This window comes from Rhizomucor pusillus, assembly GCF_041956525.1.
Source record: "Rhizomucor pusillus strain CBS 183.67 unplaced genomic scaffold VTP01scaffold_11, whole genome shotgun sequence".
In the NCBI taxonomy this organism is placed as follows: Eukaryota; Fungi; Mucoromycota; class Mucoromycetes; order Mucorales; family Lichtheimiaceae; genus Rhizomucor; species Rhizomucor pusillus.
Window position 1 is genome coordinate 1,054,253 of NW_027192153.1, and position 17,794 is coordinate 1,072,046.

The 17,794-nt window shown below is 46.5% G+C and overlaps 10 protein-coding genes across 10 annotated transcripts; 4 read left to right on the top strand and 6 right to left on the bottom strand.

Annotated features, from left to right (window-relative positions):
• Positions 1-68: 68 nt before the first annotated feature.
• VTP01DRAFT_1920 (uncharacterized protein) lies at positions 69-1,388 on the bottom strand (the record flags this gene model as incomplete). Its single annotated transcript, XM_069380324.1, has 1 exon — positions 69-1,388. One exon carries the CDS (start codon positions 1,386-1,388, stop codon positions 69-71), a length of 1,320 nt encoding a protein of 439 aa, XP_069238344.1.
• An 808-nt stretch (positions 1,389-2,196) lies between these two features.
• VTP01DRAFT_1921 (uncharacterized protein) lies at positions 2,197-3,776 on the bottom strand (the record flags this gene model as incomplete). Its single annotated transcript, XM_069380325.1, has 6 exons — positions 2,197-2,292; positions 2,349-2,408; positions 2,466-2,716; positions 2,802-3,134; positions 3,209-3,341; positions 3,402-3,776. The coding sequence occupies 6 exons, from the start codon at positions 3,774-3,776 to the stop codon at positions 2,197-2,199; spliced, it is 1,248 nt and encodes a 415-aa protein (XP_069238345.1).
• A 564-nt stretch (positions 3,777-4,340) lies between these two features.
• VTP01DRAFT_1922 (uncharacterized protein) lies at positions 4,341-4,806 on the top strand (the record flags this gene model as incomplete). The annotated part of the gene is made up of 4 exons (XM_069380326.1): positions 4,341-4,352; positions 4,417-4,531; positions 4,602-4,661; positions 4,739-4,806. 4 exons carry the CDS (start codon positions 4,341-4,343, stop codon positions 4,804-4,806), a joined length of 255 nt encoding a protein of 84 aa, XP_069238346.1.
• Positions 4,807-5,041: 235 nt separating this feature from the next.
• On the bottom strand, positions 5,042-7,291 carry VTP01DRAFT_1923 (uncharacterized protein; the record flags this gene model as incomplete). The annotated part of the gene is made up of 7 exons (XM_069380327.1): positions 5,042-6,198; positions 6,258-6,535; positions 6,596-6,659; positions 6,710-6,815; positions 6,877-6,966; positions 7,028-7,171; positions 7,226-7,291. 7 exons carry the CDS (start codon positions 7,289-7,291, stop codon positions 5,042-5,044), a joined length of 1,905 nt encoding a protein of 634 aa, XP_069238347.1.
• A 438-nt stretch (positions 7,292-7,729) lies between these two features.
• Positions 7,730-8,195, top strand: VTP01DRAFT_1924 (uncharacterized protein; the record flags this gene model as incomplete). Its single annotated transcript, XM_069380328.1, has 2 exons — positions 7,730-7,768; positions 8,004-8,195. 2 exons carry the CDS (start codon positions 7,730-7,732, stop codon positions 8,193-8,195), a joined length of 231 nt encoding a protein of 76 aa, XP_069238348.1.
• A 136-nt stretch (positions 8,196-8,331) lies between these two features.
• On the bottom strand, positions 8,332-8,778 carry VTP01DRAFT_1925 (uncharacterized protein; the record flags this gene model as incomplete). Its single annotated transcript, XM_069380329.1, has 4 exons — positions 8,332-8,335; positions 8,391-8,486; positions 8,572-8,685; positions 8,750-8,778. 4 exons carry the CDS (start codon positions 8,776-8,778, stop codon positions 8,332-8,334), a joined length of 243 nt encoding a protein of 80 aa, XP_069238349.1.
• A 2,085-nt stretch (positions 8,779-10,863) lies between these two features.
• On the top strand, positions 10,864-12,080 carry VTP01DRAFT_1926 (uncharacterized protein; the record flags this gene model as incomplete). The annotated part of the gene is made up of 2 exons (XM_069380330.1): positions 10,864-11,260; positions 11,332-12,080. The coding sequence occupies 2 exons, from the start codon at positions 10,864-10,866 to the stop codon at positions 12,078-12,080; spliced, it is 1,146 nt and encodes a 381-aa protein (XP_069238350.1).
• A 33-nt stretch (positions 12,081-12,113) lies between these two features.
• Positions 12,114-12,329, bottom strand: VTP01DRAFT_1927 (uncharacterized protein; the record flags this gene model as incomplete). The annotated part of the gene is made up of 1 exon (XM_069380331.1): positions 12,114-12,329. The coding sequence occupies one exon, from the start codon at positions 12,327-12,329 to the stop codon at positions 12,114-12,116; it is 216 nt and encodes a 71-aa protein (XP_069238351.1).
• A 366-nt stretch (positions 12,330-12,695) lies between these two features.
• Positions 12,696-13,172, bottom strand: VTP01DRAFT_1928 (uncharacterized protein; the record flags this gene model as incomplete). The annotated part of the gene is made up of 1 exon (XM_069380332.1): positions 12,696-13,172. One exon carries the CDS (start codon positions 13,170-13,172, stop codon positions 12,696-12,698), a length of 477 nt encoding a protein of 158 aa, XP_069238352.1.
• Positions 13,173-15,164: 1,992 nt separating this feature from the next.
• VTP01DRAFT_1929 (uncharacterized protein) lies at positions 15,165-17,710 on the top strand (the record flags this gene model as incomplete). Its single annotated transcript, XM_069380333.1, has 6 exons — positions 15,165-15,317; positions 15,373-15,479; positions 15,541-15,611; positions 15,677-15,838; positions 15,907-15,978; positions 16,050-17,710. The coding sequence occupies 6 exons, from the start codon at positions 15,165-15,167 to the stop codon at positions 17,708-17,710; spliced, it is 2,226 nt and encodes a 741-aa protein (XP_069238353.1).
• Between the last annotated feature and the right edge of the window lie 84 nt (positions 17,711-17,794).

The following is a 17,794-nucleotide window of genomic DNA, read 5'->3' on the forward strand; positions in this document are numbered from 1 at the left end:
ACAATAAGAGAAAATATATAAAGTCTATAGTATGATTTTGCAAGTAGACAATGAAAATGACTCTTGTTCTATTCTAATGCACAAAGCTTGTTGAAATCGCACTGGAGACGCGGCTCCATGATTTTGCGGAATGTTTCGATAGGGCAGACGATATCCTTGCAGCCAGGAATTACAACTGGTTCTTCGGAAACAAGCACACGTACAAACTTTTGATCGGCTGACTTTTTGGTGAGCACCTGGAAAGCGACATTGGATGCAAAGGTAGCGATCTTTGAAGTTCTAAAGGCACGGTTGTTGATTTCGGACTGTGTCATGTTGGCCAGCAACAATTTATGGTCGTCAAAAAGTCCCAAGAATGTCTCGGAAAAGAGGATGGATTGCGTGTGACCAAACTTAAGGGAGATCTTGTCGTAGTCTTCAGTTCCACTGATAGCTGCGTTGATGTTAGCCATGACATCCTTCATGAGGTCACATGCCATATGCTTATTGATTTCATAGGCGTACGCATCCTTGTAGAAGTAAGACAAATCTTCGCGGTATTCGTTCACCAGGATATCGTTTCTTGACAACAAGGAACAGAAAGTGTCTACGTTGTTGCGGTGGGAGACTTCAAAGGAGCAGCCGGTGTAGATCTTTGTGACATCCTTGGCGGTTACGTTGATGTGGAGTTCTTTTGAGAGCCGCTCGGCAATGGGCGATTCAGCCATTTCTTCATATAGTTTAGACTGTTCATTTGTTTTATCGTTATCATCGACCTCCTTGTCATAGGCAGGGCATCTTTCATAGAAGCTGATAACAGTATTGTTGTCGTCTGGCAAGGTAAACATGGGAACAGTGATCTGCTTTGAGGAACCAAGAGGACCATGTCCTTCCAGCAAGCCCAAGAGGAAAGCCTGTGCCGATTGGGACACTCGAGGAGAATCGGTTGCATAGGCGGATATACGCTTAACGGTGCCTTGATCGAAAATAGACTGGAGAAGGGCAGGATAGCTCTTTGCAACACGGCGCCCGTGGAGGTACTCTTCCAGCTGACCATTCTCATCGAGTCTTCCGCTTCTCTCATCGGTGTAGATATTCTCATAGTCATGGAGCCAGCTAAGTGCATCCTTGTTGGTACTGCTCTTCAACAATGCAAGGGCATCGGCAATATCTTCAGTGTCACCGTCCGAGGGATAACGACTTCCGTGGCGCACAACAAGCTGCAATTGATCGACTTGGTAGCCGTCCTTGGTGATGTTATCCAGTCTGTTTGTACCGGTAACTGGGTACGGGGCCTTGCTTGCCAGATGCTGCTTGATCCAATCAACATCGTGGTGAAAACCCGATACAAAAGTGCTTAGGAGCGTGACAGAGGCGACGGCGAGCAAGGAAACGCTTGGGCTTTTCATACTTGTTTGTGAAATCTATCAAGGAGGAGAAGGATGAACGAGCAAGCCCCCGAAATTTATACCTTATGAAATTCCGTCGTACATATATATATATATATACATACAGGCTGTCTCCTGCACGATCTGGATCCCCCTACTGTCCGTGCTCTTCAACATGCTGATGACATATGCATAGTGCCTGAATGCGAACCGCGGTTCCATTGATGTGAGACGGCAAATGTACCGTCCATGTGCATGGTTAGTCGCTATTTAGTGGGCAGGTACAGTCTTTTTGTCATACATTGAATGCTAACTAATTTTTGTAAAAATTTTGAACGCATATCTCACTAACAAGGAGTTCGGGAGGATGCAGGCCTATGACATTTATCCATATTTACCCACATAGCGGCGGCGGGCCCTATGCTATTTGATGGATTCTGCAACCAAGGATCTGGGACGCCGGACGATCGGAAAAACAGAATGCCCCCATTCCATACTTGTCAACATGTGGAACACCTTGGCTTGAGACAATCCTGATGTTGTGCATTTTTTTTCTGTTCATATACTCCTTCTTCAGGGACATTGCTGCCGGTATTGAATGGGCAGAAAAGAGTTATGTTAGAAAGGAAGGAAAGAAAAGAAAAAGGCAAGAATTATTTGTGAGAATAATCTACATACATAACTCTCTCTGCCAGCTGCTGCTGCTGCAACTGCAAGCCTGTCGGATTGATCTAAATGTCAAATGTCCATTTTAGGATATATCCGACGATGAGATATATCTTTGCAGGTTTTATGTAGATATAAAGTACAGTGTTACGCGCTGTAATTTTTACTTTAAGAGATTCTTTTGGTGGAGTCTTTTACCGAAACGCTGCAAGTCATCCAGCAACAATTCCGATTCCTCCAACGACGGAAAATGGCCGCCCTAACTCGGTGATCAGTAAAATAAAATATATTTCCGCCCGCCCTGCAACACTTTACCGAGATGTATTCCGTGTACTGATGCAGATCGGTGGCTACCTCCAGCCAATCCTTTGGTAGCTTTAACCCCACGAGTGAGCCCGCGCCATTTATTTGTGTGTCTGAGAACTACCATACCTTTGAAATATCATGTGCAAACGCGCAGACGGCTACTGGAATTTGGACGCGGGGGAAGATGACCTTGTACATTTCTTTCTGGTGCAAACATTCATAGTAGATGCGAATAGACGAAGACATTGTGTTTGTAAGCCAATAAAGCGACACTTGCGTCAAAAACTCGTGCGGCGTGATAGTCTCTGGTAACGCCTCTGTATCTTGTCGTTCTGGTGGGTGGTAAGTCCATTCGTGGTATTTCTCCAGCATCCAGGCTGTAGTAATTTAATATGACCATGCTTGAGTAATTGAAGCATCAATGGAGGGGGGGCCACTGGATTCCGTTCACTGTTTTCTTACCCATGAGGCCCACCGGGCTGTCGGTAAGGCCATATGCCAAGGTATATGGTCTTGTACCTTGAATAGCTCGGTAACCGCATCCGTCATATAGCTCAGCATTCGCAAACGTTGGACCATTCAAAATGATCTTTCCCGGTCCATACACTCGATCAAAGCCGAGTAACAAGCTACCGACGAATTTGGCAATCTTGAATGGATAAAAGATGATGTTCCGGGGTGTTGGCAACGGTGGTAAGCAGAATGGTAGACATGTATGGAACGCGCGGCAGTTATCCTTGTATCTCGTGGCGATGTATTTGCCAATAATTGCTCCCCAATCACCACCGTGTAATACTGACAGTTTTGTTGTAAGTTGACAACTTTCGCCTTGCCCTTCCTCTTTCCTTTTCCTTCCCTTTTCCTCTTACCATATTTGGTGTAACCAAGCTTAACCATCAGCGTGTTGATTATTTCTGCGTTTTTCGCAACACCATAGCCAGGTGTTTTAGGTGCTTCAGAGAAGCCAAAGCCCGGTAGGCTTGGCACCACGACGTGGAACGACTTTGCGGAAGATAATGAGCTTGCCTGAAAGGAAGATCGTCGTTATTTGTTACATAATACCTGGTTGCCATGCAGACCATCGCGCAGCGGCTCTATAATCTTGTGAAACTCATAGAACGACGAAGGCCACCCGTGGACCAATACGATGGGCACAGCGTCTGGGTTCGAGGAAGGTTCATGTACAAAGTGGATCGCGAGGCCATCAATGGTAGTGTGATAATGGTGCCATCTATTCATTTCATTGCGAGCTATCTCCCAGTCGTAACTTTCGAGCCACTCTTTGACCATGGGTTGCACTGCCCAAGTTGGTGCTCCGTATTTCCACCCGACGTCCTTTTCAAGCTCATTCGGATATTGTGTTTTGCTCAGCTTGTCTTTCAAGAGCTCGAGCTGCTGAGGAGTGAATCCGGGGACTGTGAACGGTTCGAAATCCATGTTTGCAGAAGAGGAAGAGAGAAGAAGGGAAAAAAGAAAGCGATAAGCAAGCCAAAACCCATTAAATTTTTTTCTCTCTCTCTCGCGTTTTTGCTCTGGGGTGCTGCGTACCTTCCTGCGCGTGAGTGTGGGACACGTGAAATTAATCAGAGACCTGCATAAGTGGGAAACCCTGTGCAAAACTTATATACATCAGCACTTCACTTTATAACATAACCGCAGAACGCAGGATTCCGTGCCTGATCCACCCGACAAACTTGCTAAGAAACAGCTTCTCCTGTCACCACACACTCTCTCTCACGCAGTCGTTCTTTGCACTGGATAGCGATGAAACTAAGGGACTCTTTTCCAAAATAGTAAACAAAAGACAACTTGATATTAGCAAGAACAACGAGGAACCTATAAGTATAGTTTTGTTCACAGACTGACGAGTTTTGAATGACAAAGCTCCACACAAGTTTTTGTGTGACCACACAAAGGTTGGAAAACATTCAAAAGCAGCAGCAACGCGCCAAAGTTTGTTTCCCTTTTCTCCTTGTTTCTTCTTCTTTACTGCTAATCACAATGCCCTCTGCTGTAAGTTGCCTTGCCCTTGGGCACGCAATCTCGACATCTGACTCACTGACAATGGGTCCAAAAGGAATTCCAAAAAGCTGCCGACGAAGTCCAACAGTTGGCTTCCAAGCCCTCCAACGACGAGTTGCTGAAGTTGTATGGTCTCTTCAAGCAGGCCACCGTTGGTGACAACAACACCTGTATGTCATAAAGAAGAGAAATACGAATCTGACCTCTGGTTGTTGTTAACATTTTTTTTCTTTAAAACAGCCAAGCCCACCTTTGACCTGAAGGGCCGCGCAAAATGGGATGCCTGGACTGCCAACAAGGGTAAGCAAGCAAGGAAAAAAAAGACAAGTGCTCTTTGAAAAGTAACGAGATGATGCTCATTTACTGTGTTTTATTAGGCATGAGCCAAGAGGAAGCTGAGAAGCAGTACATTGCTTTCGTCGAGGAACTTAAGAGCAAGCAATAAACACATAATGGAGGATCGGGTCTCTTTATCTAGCTATTGCGCACTTTTTGTTGGGAAGCAGGCGTGGGAGGAGGAGGTTACATCGTTCGGAGCGTCTCCATTTATACGAATTTGGAATTTACACAAGCACGTGCTTGCATAACACTAGTCAGATACTGCTTAACCAGCGGTAACGGTTTTCATAGTAGTAGCCATATATGCTTTATCCAACAATAATTTAGAAGCTGCTATATTCCTATATATCATCATCCCATTCACTGTCATCGTCGCTGCTGTTGTCTGAGTCGTCAGATTGCAAAGCTTTCTTTCGGTCTTGGAGAGCAGCAATCAAGCTGGAAGCTAGATCGTTGCCGCCAGCTGCCGCCGCTGCACCGCTCGCCGCTGCACCAGCTGCTGCGTGAGACATGGATGGCGAGGCAAATGGTGTGTTTCTGTCCTTTTGTAGTTCCTTGGGAGTGCTACGCAGTGAGCTGATACCGCCAGCATTCCTAATAGCATCCATCAATGCTCCTCGGCCTTCGTTAGCGTCACCTAACATCTTTGGCGAAGGAGTTGCTGCCACGGGAGATGGTGCTGGAGGAGCTGCTGGAGGAGCTGGAGGAGGAGGAGGAGGGGGTGGTGGTGGTGCTGGAGCTGAAGGACCTGAAGGAGGAGCTAATGGTGGTGGTGGTGGTGGAGGCGGCGGCGGTGGCAGTGGAGCCGAAGTTGCCACAGGGGCATCATCAGATGTCACAACCTCAGTTTCAGTAGGTGCAGCTCTTTGAGAACATGAAGAAACTGGTGGAGGTGGTGGAGGCTCACGTCTACCAGTTCGCATCGGCAAAACAGGAGGCGGTGGTGGTGGAGGCGCCGGTCTTTGTGGCGTAACAGCTGGAGATGACTCCAACGGTGAAGAAGGAGGCGAGTACTCGGGTTCCGCATATTCTTCATCGCTGCTGGAAGTATGTGAATCGTCTACGTGACCTTGAGAGTATGGCTGAGTTTGAGTGCTTGGTTCTGAAGAGCGATAGATATCATCCTTATAGGCTGTAGATAGAGGGGAAGGTGGTGAACGCTGTGGAAGCTCGGGCGCTGCCGAGTTCGCCAAGGACATTCGATAAGGATTGTTTGATTTCAATTGCTGCACTGGAGCTGGTGGAAGGGTTGATACCGGCGATGACGTCGAAGGAACCGCAGGAACAGAACGCGGTGGTGGCGGGGGAGTAGGACGACTATTAGATATCGACAACGGACGTGCAGGTGGTGGTGGCGGCGGCGGTGCTGCATACGATGTCGGGCGCGCAGGTGGTGGAGGTGGAGGCGGTGCTTGGGAGGTTCTAGGTCGAGGAGCTGGAGGAGGTGGGGGTGCACCGCGTCGAGAAGACGGTGGAGGTGGTGGAGGAGGACGTCGGCCTGTTCACAATACCATTAACATTCAATTCAGTAAAGTATTATAATGTTGTAAATGTTACCTCCAATAGGCGGCGGGGGAGGAGCGGTCCGTCGAGGTGGAGGCGGTGGAGGCGGCGGCCTTGACTTGGTAATAGGCCGAATTTCCTGACGTCTAGGTGATTGCCTAGGAGGCTCGTTCCATTCTTTGACAAAGTTCTGGATGAATCCTCTGTTTTCATGAATCTCCTCTGCAGAAATTCCCAACGATTGTAGTTTTTCGAAAATTCCATCCCATTCAGGATCGTTATTCTCTACACTGAAGCCTTTTTCTGGTGTATATCCAATATGTCCTAAATGCCTTTATCATGGGTTTAGTCAGACTTGCTAGAGAGTCGTTTTCATCTAAAAGCCCGCTTACCTGAATCCGGATGGTAATCCGATTTGAGTCTTGTCCACTTTGCCTTTGTTCTTCTTGTTTGTATCTTTTAGCGGTTGTTAGCTTAGGTAGTTAGCATGATACTATGCATATTACCCTTCTTCTTTTTCGGTTTCTTGTGGAATCTTTCTCTCGTGGTAACTTTATCGTAAAACATGGACGAATCTGTTGTATCAGCAAAGGATAATCCAATCATGTATTCCTGAACATCCATTGTTAGTTCTTGACCACCGAAACTATTTAAACATTAGCTCCAGACTTACATCGCCCGGGAATGTAAAGAAGAATGGTGTTTCCATCTTTAACTCGAATCCATCGTAAAGTTCTTGCTCCCACAGGACGGTAGGATGATGCTGCATTGAACGATTATCAGTCAGCTGCATAAACAGGTACTGGTAGATCGTTCAGACTCACGATCAAATCAATTATTCTAAAGTAGAGCGAGCGGTCCTTCTTGTCCTTCATGAATACGAGGGCTCCCCATATATTTGTGTAAGCCCATTTCTGAGGATTCGGGTATGCAACGTACAGACGCGCAACCGTTGCCGCAAAGATTTTCTAAGGTGGGCATGTTAGACGATGCAAGCTGGCTGTAAAGCAAGAAAGACCTACAGTATTCGGGAGAGCTCTTCGGACCTTGTTCTTGTCCTCTGCAGTGGCCAGAGCTCTGGACGGCATTGGGTCTTAATCGGCTCGTGCTGAGGTTAAGCAACGTGGTATACTTAAGCGGCGGCGGGGTCGGTGAGGGAAATGCTATCGATTCCGATTTGGTGCACGTGACTGCAAGGACTTCGTCCAATTCTAAGGGGTTACTTCTTATCTGAAAATATATGAAGTTTAAGGTGCAGCTTGCCCTGTCACTTTCTTTCTGTTAGTGGGCCACATGCAATGTAAGGGCACGGTGTTAATGACATCAACGCATCGCGTAAATCCCACTCAAATCAATGGATGTAGTCTCTTCAACATACACCATCCAGATATATAATGGACTATGATGGATGTAACATTTCCACGTTATTGACTAAGTCTCTTTCGTGTCAAATTCTTACAATCCTTCTCTTATCCTTTATTTCCATCTGCATACCCATTCACACTTTTCTGCGCACTCTGAGCACCATGATGATTCTTGGTTTATTCCCTTGGTATTGCTACAGTGTAAGCCAACTTTCCGTCAGGCGGCCTGATAGCAGGTGCGATACTACATAGATCAAAACTCTTATAGAAGGTAACCCAAAAAGAAACACTTTTTTTACTCGCGTTAGTAAGCAAAGCCAAGCGTGCGGTTCAATATAGACATGCGATTGGTTTTATAGATTCGCAAACGTTTACATAGACTTTTCAAGGTTTGTAGTGTCACAAACTGCGGCAGATCACCAGACTCTCTGCATAGACCCAGCTGCTTTCGAGCATGCCTGGAGTTTCACTACTGTATTCCAACGCAGTCGAGCGCATAGCGGAGAAGGTCTTTGAAAATGGCGGCTACTACTACCTGGTCGTGCACCACCGTGATCGTATTGCCCGGTTTAGCAACGCGCTGAGAGTCTTGGCAACTGAAGCGTTTCCCGACTGCAACGCCGATTAACTACGCAAGAAGCTGCTCCAGCACCAGCACAGTCTGTTCCACTTTGCAGGCAATGCTCAGTTTCATTTATAGTGCGCATATCCAAAAAGCCAGTCCGAAATGATACTAAACAAGTAAGCATACTGACATATAATTTCTAGCTACACATGGCCCTTACATATGTAATATCACGAGTAAATCTATACGACTATGTACATCCCGGGAGTTGTCTTTGAAGGTGTCACGTCAGGGCCAGATATCGGTGCCAAGTCTGGAGGAAGTCCCACGACCGCAGCAGAGGGGTTGGAGCCCCTGCCATTCATGTCAATCGGTCTCAGCCAAAATGCTTCAAAAAGCAAGCTTGCAAGAAAGAACGCCTCGCGGAATATTCGCTTACATTGTAGAATTATCCAAGGAATAAACAAGAACCATCATGGTGCTCAGAGGCATCATCTTTGGGGCAGAAAATGAGTGAATGTGGGGATGAAAATCGAAATCAAGCAGAGAAGGGCTGTAAGAATTTGATGAAAAAGAAACATAGTGACATGAAAATGTTTTAAGTTCATCATATTTACCTATCGATGGAATAGATTGAAATAACCATAAACCATTCGTTTGAGTATGGGATTCACGCATCGATCCCATTAATAACTCATTGTGACAGTCATTCAACTTGGGATAACATTTACGTACTTGACAGTTTTTGGAGAGGAGGAGAAAGCGAGATAATTGATTTCTGTTGTTGATTGCTAAGTACAGAATCAGTTTCCAAAAAGACACTCGCGTACCACATGCCTTCCCGCAATTAGAAGCGTTAGATTAAAAAGGACCAAGCTTGCTCTGAGCTCAGCAGATTATTGACACCAGACTGACCTTTCTGTAAGTTTATTTCTAGATTGGTACGTACTCTACCACGTATCACGTTCACTTGCTCTCTATGGTCTGACGAGCCTTGCCGATCTTTTTCAAGGAAGACAGCTGGCGCAGGAGTTCCTCGGATATTTTGGAACAACGTGAATGATTTTGGAGAAGCGAATGAATCTTGTAATGTTTTGTTAACTGACAAGTCTCGATCTCAGCATCCATAAACTCGCTGTTATCTACATATGTACACTTCACGCCGCTGCGCTGGTTTCAAATCGTTCCTATTGGACACTATATATTTCTTTCAGAAATTTCTCAATTGTGTACGACTGTTGCTTGCCGTCTATTTTCTGCTACATAAATGAAGATGCAGCATCGCCGTTTAATACATACGGCCCATGTGCTCCGACAGTTTTCATTTCACGTCAATTCAGAAAATATTACATCGAGTGTGTGCTGGGATTAGGGGGAGCGAAAACAGTGCAGATAACCACGGTGTAAATGATCCGAGGCATTAGCAGCAATAAGTCACCTGTCTATTAGAAACATATGTCCATGTGCGGGGCAACGGTGCTTCGGCGCAAGCGTGGGACATCAAGGTAGGTAGCACGGCAAAAACCGGGCAAACCGCACATTTTCCGTCGTCCATCGTCGTCGGCGGCGGCTGCATTTTTTTTTTTTTTCAGGCAGCAGCCTACAGTGTTTCCTTATTAAGCTGTACCGCCCAAGACTCGCCCCCTTGTTTGCGCGGATTATTGGGCCTGGTCCAACGGTCTGGCCCCACCTACTAATTTGGTCAAAGAAAGAAGTCTTTTAGCAGCCAGCGCCCATCGATCTTTTGTCCAGCAAAAAAGTGGGGGCGCTGAAAACCACGATCGTCGCCGCTGTACGAATCAAATCACACGCACACGCTCACACACACACAGCCCTCCTCCGCCCGCCCGTGTGCTACCCCACCAGGAACAATATCGATCCCAGGCAGGTCATGAACAAAGCAAGCAAAGGAGAAGAAGAAAGAAAGTTGCATTGAGGAATGCGCATTGATTATGCATCACGCCTGATTTTGAGCAGCAGCATGGCGTGGCAGGTGCCAAAAGACAGTTGAGGAACGGGGGAGTGCACTGACACCTCCTTAAGATGGCTAGAACAAAAACTCGGTATCCATAACAAGTATGCGAGATCAAAAAGTCGTGCCATGGCTGCTTTGTTACTTGAGAAAAACGTGGCGCATACCGCTCGGTATTGTGGCTTCACTGGTTCTTATGATCTCGTAAAAATAATGAAAAGGAAATAACGACAGAAAACAATTTGATCGTGCGTTGTCTTGGCAATTTCAAAACGAGCAAATAAGCACCATGGAGACGGCAAGATGGAAGGCATCATCTTACGATGATGGGCTGCAAAGCGAAAAATGCCACGTCCAAGGGAGAGGATAGGGTCCTTGGGCGGGTCTGGACACATGTAAGTACGTGTATCCAAATTTTTCTTTTCCAATTGAATGGAAATGGCATATGACCTGCCACGCAGCTGTGCTGCAAGAAGCCCAGTGACCTGACTTGGACCGCCAATCATGTCAGCTCCAGAATTTACTGGAAGGATATGAATGTGGACGATGGGTCCACAGGTAGCCCATTGGTAGTGCTCAAACCCGAAATTCCTTTTTTTGCGCATCTTCTTGCGCCTCCTCCTCCAATAAGCTTGCTGCATCCTCCGGCTCCCTTTTTCTTCCCTCTCTTCCCTTGCTCTGTCCTTTTCCAACTTCTTCTGCCTTTTTTTCTTTTCTTCTTCTTGCTCAGCTGACAACAAAAACGTCTTCCGCAGCGCAATGATCTTGGCCACTTGCTCCTCCACCAACACCGACCAGCCATCGCCGTCGGAGGGCTCTTCTTCATCATCCCGACGGCACAGAAAAAAGCCCTACAAAAGCTGGCTCAAGGATGGCGTCAACGGTGGTCCCTGCTCCATGCAGGTCGTGGTGCGATGGTTATCTGCAAACTATACAACAAAGTGGCGCGATGATAGCGACAACCGCATGCCTAAAAAGTTGCTCCTACAAGAGATCCTTGACCAATTGCAGCAGGTTGGGATCCACCATCGCCTCGCAAAAGATGTCGCTAGCAAAATTTCGACTCTGCAAAGTAACTACAGAACTGCGCGGGAATGGTACGATGTGATCGGCTCGCAGTGGCGCAAAGCTGGTGCCTTGGAGACGGATGTGAAAAGTAAGGTTTTTGGAAACCTGTTCAACGACTCTGTGTCACCTAACCACTTGGTATTTTTTTCTATTTTCCAGAGGAGGTCTTGAGGCGATTTCCTTACTGGGATGAGCTACACGAAGTGTTTGGTGCCACGGGAACAACACATTCCACGCACACAACTATCACAACCACCACTACTACGACAACAACCAAAACCGCCGAGGGCAATGTTTCGAGCACTTCTACTATGACTACTATGACAACACATAACAGCAACATTGCCGGATGGCCCATGTCGATCCGCAGCATTATCCACTCCGTCGACGAGGAAGATGATGGATACCCTCCTTCATCGCCGTACTATGCTTTTCAACCACAAGATACAACGCTAGTTAAAACTCACCAGCAGCAGCAAGCAGCCGCGACCGCTGCTGTGGCAGCTGCTACGGCGCAAGCAACTGCGGCAACTGCAACCGCTACTACGACCAGCATCATTTCATTATCAAATAATAGCCAAGCAGTCATTGTTTCCACCGCAACTACCACCGATAATGCCATGCCTCCAATGTATGAAGAAGAGGATGCGTGCTCCAGCCGCAGCGGCAGCAGCAGCTATTCGAACGAAGGCAGCAACGATGCAGCTCTGTTGCGAAAGCGGCGACTTGACGAAGAATTTTCCCCTGATCCGTTAATGCCGGAGGATGGGCAAAATTACGAACGACTCTTGGCTGAAGAGCGGGAGAAAACTCGCCGGGTACGAGCTCGAGTTGATCTCGTCAAGCGCCTCGTCAAGTCTGGAAGCTCTAAGGAAGAAATAGCCGAACAATTAAGGTCTATCATGTAAAAAGCATATTCGTCGTCTCCCGTGCATTATCCTTCAACAACAGTCTTTACACCCCCCTTTTACTCTCCCTCTCATCTCTCTCTCTCTTGTTGCATGTAATTCCAATTCTTTTCTTCTCCTTTTTTCTTTTTTCAAATTTCTATGTAAAAATGTATTGAAACTTCGTGATTGGTTCCAAGCTTTGCCTTTACAACAAAATATATTCCTATGACATGCCGGTTGCTTTGCCAAAAATCTGGACAATTCCATGTATGTACAAGCCATTGTTAGACTTGCAGATGGCTGAAATGATAATCATAATGCCAGAACAAACGCCCAGGGCGCACGCCTTGTCGTTACTGTTCTCATCATGTTCCTACCGACGCCCATTCAAACTCAAGCTTGCAGCAGCTCTGCCACTTGTGACACGGCAAACTGCCGGCCGTGAAAAAAAAAAGAGTATATCCTGCGATAGTATATGCAAGTTTAAATGGATACGATTGGACCTTTCACGTGTGGAGCAGGAGCCTCCCCACCACTTGGCACATGCATGAATGCAAATGTCAAATTTAAATAGTAAACATATTTACTGGATTGTGCGAACTGTAATCCTTCTGCGAATCTGACTACTTGACATCAATCATCCTGCATAGTAGTTGCTGACAACGTTTGCTGTTGCTTTGCTGCAGCACGCTTAGCCGTGCTCGTCTCGCGTTGTTCCATTACTTTGTGAAATCCGTGTGTAAAGACCGCCATAACGTCGCGGTCAACGTGCTCCTCGTTTTCGTAGTAAACTTTGATGGCGAGATATTCCTCTTCAGTCCAGTACCCGTCTACCAGGTAATCGTCGTCATCGTCTTCATCGGAATCTTGACTTGCAGTTGATCCTTCTTGGGCGCTGAATTGGGCATCGACATTGTCATGTCTGCGACGTTTGCCATGACGAAAGTGGTCGTGGTAATAGTAGTAATCATGGTCGTCACCGCATTCTGCTGCTAGCGACAAGAGAGCTTCAAGAGTTTCGATCGTCTCCTTCTTGTCAGCAAAGATATCTGGCGGCAGCATGCATGTATCCTTGCTATTGGTTAAGCTTGTGTTACATCGCTCAGTCATTTGAAAGATGAGCACTGGTGAAAGGAGGAGGTCTATGAACCTTTTTCCGCGTATCAACCAGCAGCTCCTGTTGCACAGCTTTTGGTGGATGGTATGCATGCATAAACGTATGGCGGTTATTGAATGGGCTTTACTTGTCACTTTCCGATAACCCAACTGCACATACCGCTGCACTGACTGGATGAGCTTGTTCCTTGGCTTGGCCCAAGCTATTAAAGTTGACGCTCCTAACTACTATCCTATACCCGATGAAGCAATCAGGATATCCCCTCTGCTGCTGTCCGCAGCAGTTTAGAAGCGAGTAATTGATCTGATGCGCTGGCCCTGAAAAATACGCTGTTTGGATGTAGGCAACTTGGTATCTCACAGAAGATCTGATATTTCTATTTTGCTAGAGCCCTGACTAGTCAGCACAAGCAGTCGAATTAATTGTAAATAATGATAGAATAATATAATTTGAAACGAGCAGAGCCTACGTTTTGGCAAATCAACGAAAGTACCGCGAAAAGAAAGTTATAACACGTGCTCCCTGACGACACGGAAAACTTTGTTTGGATGGTGAATACCGCGGTATGTCTTGTGTAAAGTAGAATACCTGCTACCCGTTTAAAAATTACATAAGAGATCATACAATTCGTTTTCCACGAGATGGCCATCTTCCCTTTTGACTTTTCTTCATGTTCTTTTCATCTAGGAATTGGTGTGATATCCATCATTTGGTCGCAATCCTGAGAGATATTGTGTAACTGTTGCAAATCAGCAGACATGGCTGTATTCTTGTTTACATACTCGTGTTGTCACGTTTCATAAAAAACACACATAGTTTGGCTTGTAAATCTGTCATCCACTCTACATAGCTGCGATGGTGTTATTGACAGTATCCAGATAACAACCCGCAATGGTTCAGCTAAATTTCACTCGTTTTTGAGGTTTGGAAATATCATGTAGACAGATCGAATGTGGCTGATGGGTTTTTTGATAAACTAAAAAACATGTCCGCACTATCCTGCCTACTAATGCACATCTTTCGATGACATTGACTCGTTTGCGGGGAGGGGGCGCCGCACATCGCTTATTTGCTTTTGATGTCGCTTTCTTAGAGATGACATTGGCGTTTACGGTTTCTGTAAATCATGTGCACGACTGCAGGTCACTCTGAAACAAATATCAACAAAGAATACATACAACGTGATGTTTTCAGAGATAGGAGAAATCTCGATCATCCTGGATGTTTGTAAAGGTTTATCACTTTGTTGTAATATCCTCACTGGATCATCATAGACGGAGACGGCTCCCCGCCGCTTCCGATCGAAATTGACGAAAACTCCAGAACTTTAAGCAGCCATTCACTGACGCTTCGAATGGCGTAAGATCCTCCCTCCTGCTGGGCTCCAAACTACTGGAGAGAAACTCGAGAAATAAAAATACATATCCCGAAGTCACGAGCAGAATGTTATCCAAGCGTATTCGCATCGTACTTGAAAGGAGGCTGGATGAGGTGGTGGTACAGAAATAAGCATATCTTGTCCATCAGAAAAGGGAAATCGATGTTTTTTGCTCTTTTCGCACTTGACCCAAATTGCACGATCCCTTTACGGCATGTTGTCATGAAACGAATCTCCGATAGAAGCGGCTTTGTGTTTCCAAAGATGGACTTTACACATTGGACACGTCTGTCACTTTCAAAGTTCCTAGATCAAGTAAAGAAAGATGCTATCTCGACTCACGGGATAGGCGCCATCGAGATCACAGAGATGTTGATCTGGTTGAAAAAGCTAAAACAAGTGCTTATGTCGCCCATCTGCAGCAAGATGTAATACGAGCCATCGATTGCGCAATCGCCTGTGCCATTGCGCGAACTTCCTAGTTTAGCAACTACCGCCCAGGCGATTGCTTGGGTCCTATATAAGCAGCGCAAAACTCACTCTTCTCGAGATTTTTTTCCTTGTTTGTTTCCCCCCTTTGCAACGCATACCATTGCTGTTTAGCGATATGCCTAACGCTGACAGTATTATCATCGACTACGATAAAGTCGACTATCGGCGGGAGACTGAGGAGTTCTTTCGCAAGATCCCTGGCTTCATAAAGGATTATTTCATTGCTCTCTTACCAATCGCACAGTGGATCCACCGCTATAACCTTCAGGTTGGTACAGTGAACGCATCTTAGGACTGCCACAGTTACTTATCGAGTGTTCCAGTGGCTCCTCCGAGATCTTATCGCAGGTATAACTGTCGGTATCGTCGTTGTGCCTCAAAGTATGGGTTATGCAAAGATCGCCGAACTTCCGCCACAATACGGTCTATAGTAAGTTTCTGGAAAAAGGTAAAGAGTAAAAGCAATGTGAATTTCTGATCACGTTTCACAGCACCGCGTTTGTTGGTCTATGTGTTTACTGCTTGTTTGCCACTTCTAAAGATATTTCTATTGGTCCAACTGGTAACGTGTGCGACAAACTTGGCGAAAAGAAGGAGTATGGTTTATTTACACAGGTTATCTATTAGCCGTCATGTCTCTTCTTCTTGGACAAACCGTTACAAGAGTCACTGCCGAATACCCCAACGTCACTGCAGAGCAGATCGCCGTTGTTTTCTCGTTGATGACGGGCTCTATCGCGATGTTCATTGGTCTGGTCCGACTGGGTATCCTTGTTGACCTTATTCCTGGTAAGTGGTGCATCATCCTGTTTCACTTGCATGGGTGTATTTTCTAAATAGAGAAAAAATCAATGCAGGCCCTGCTATCGCTGGTTTTATGACTGGTTCAGCTATCACGATCACTATCGGCCAATGGCCAAAGCTTTTCGGTAAATACACGGGAATCTCGATGCAAAACCTTTGAGCGCACATAAATTGATCCATTGCTTGCAATATACAGGCATAAAGGGCATCAATACCCAGGATTCTACGTACTTGATATTTGGAAATTTCTTCAAGAATCTGCCCAACACCAAACTCGACGTCGCGTTCGGATTGACTGGCTTGCTGTGGCTCTACGGCATTCGATACCTTTGCCAATGGCTCACTAGACGATATCCAAAGCACAGCACGCTTTTCTTCTTCCTGAGTATCATGCGCAACGGCATTCTCGTTATTTTTGCAACCTTAATCGCATTCTTAATCAACATTGGCAAGTCTTCAAGCCCTATCAGTATCCTGAAGACCGTCCCTCCAGGTTTCCAGGCCATGGCTGTTCCTCAAATCGATTCCAGTTTAATCGGTGCCATTGCCTCCTCTTTGCCTTCAGGTGTCATCATTCTTATTCTTGAACACGTGGCCATTGCCAAATCCTTTGGAAGAATTAACGACTACAGCATCAACCCTAACCAGGAAATTATCGCCATCGGCTTCACAAACATCTGGGCAGCGTTCTTTGGCGCGTACCCTTCGACTGGTTCGTTCTCTCGCACAGCCATCAAAGCTCGCTCAGGTGTCAAGACCCCCATCGCCGGCGTCTTCTCTGCGGCTGTTGTCGTACTCGCTCTCTACGCCTTGACGCCAGCTTTCTACTACATTCCCGATGCTACCCTCGCAGCAGTCGTCATCCACGCCGTCGCTGATCTTGTCTCTGGCCCTAGTTACGTCAAGCGATTGGCTGCAGTGAGCCTTTGGGAACTTTTCATCTTCGTTGCTGCAGTTATTGTCACATTCTTCACCACTGTCGAGTATGGTATCTATGCCTCCATCGCCGCATCTTTTGTTATCCTCCTCTTCCGCATTGCCCGCCCAAGATTCCAAGCACTCGGTCGAATTCCGCTTGCATCCGACGAGAACAACGAAAAGTCTGCAGAGCAGAGCTACCTGTATGTTCCCGAGAACCATCCTTCACTCGGCAAATTGGTAGAAGCTTTACCTGCTGGTATCTTGATGTGCCGCGTGGACGAATCCATGACGTATCCCAACTCTGGTTACATTGCTGATCGCATCATCGAATACTGCAAGCTCCACACTCGACGTGGTGGCAAGACCTTGAGCAAAGGCGAACGCGCATGGAACGACGACGCAAATGCGAAAACCGATGCCGCCCGAGCAGGTTTGCCAAAACTGCACGCGCTTATCCTCGATTTTGCCAGCGTCAACAACTTGGATTCGAGCGGTCTCCAGGCTATCGTTGATGTACAAAATGCACTCAACCGCTATGCTGGTCATCACGTTGAATTCCATTTCATCAATATCATCCATCCTGGTATTCGCCAATCCCTCATCGTCGCTGGTTTCGGCACTCAGCCCAGAGCTCAAGTAACTCCTGACGGTGCATCGCGGCTTACATCACCCGCGGAAATCTTGCCTGTTGTTCCGGCTTCCAAGGACGGCCCTGAACATCAACAACATCAACATGAATCCGTGAAATACGATCTCGAATCTTTGCACAGTGCAAGTTACACCGACAAAGTAAGCATCGACAGCCATCCCGTCAAGGCTATCTTGTTGCCAAAGGATAAATACCCCTTCTTCCACTGGAGCGCAGATGAAGCTGTACGCTCAGCTGTATCAACCCTGGACCGCATACATCAGCAAGATGTAGAGGAATCTTCATAGTTTTTTACGCGAGTCGATCTCTGTAAATATCCCTTTTTCCTTTCCGTTCTTGTCTCCTTCACCCCTCCCTTGTTGTCATACTTA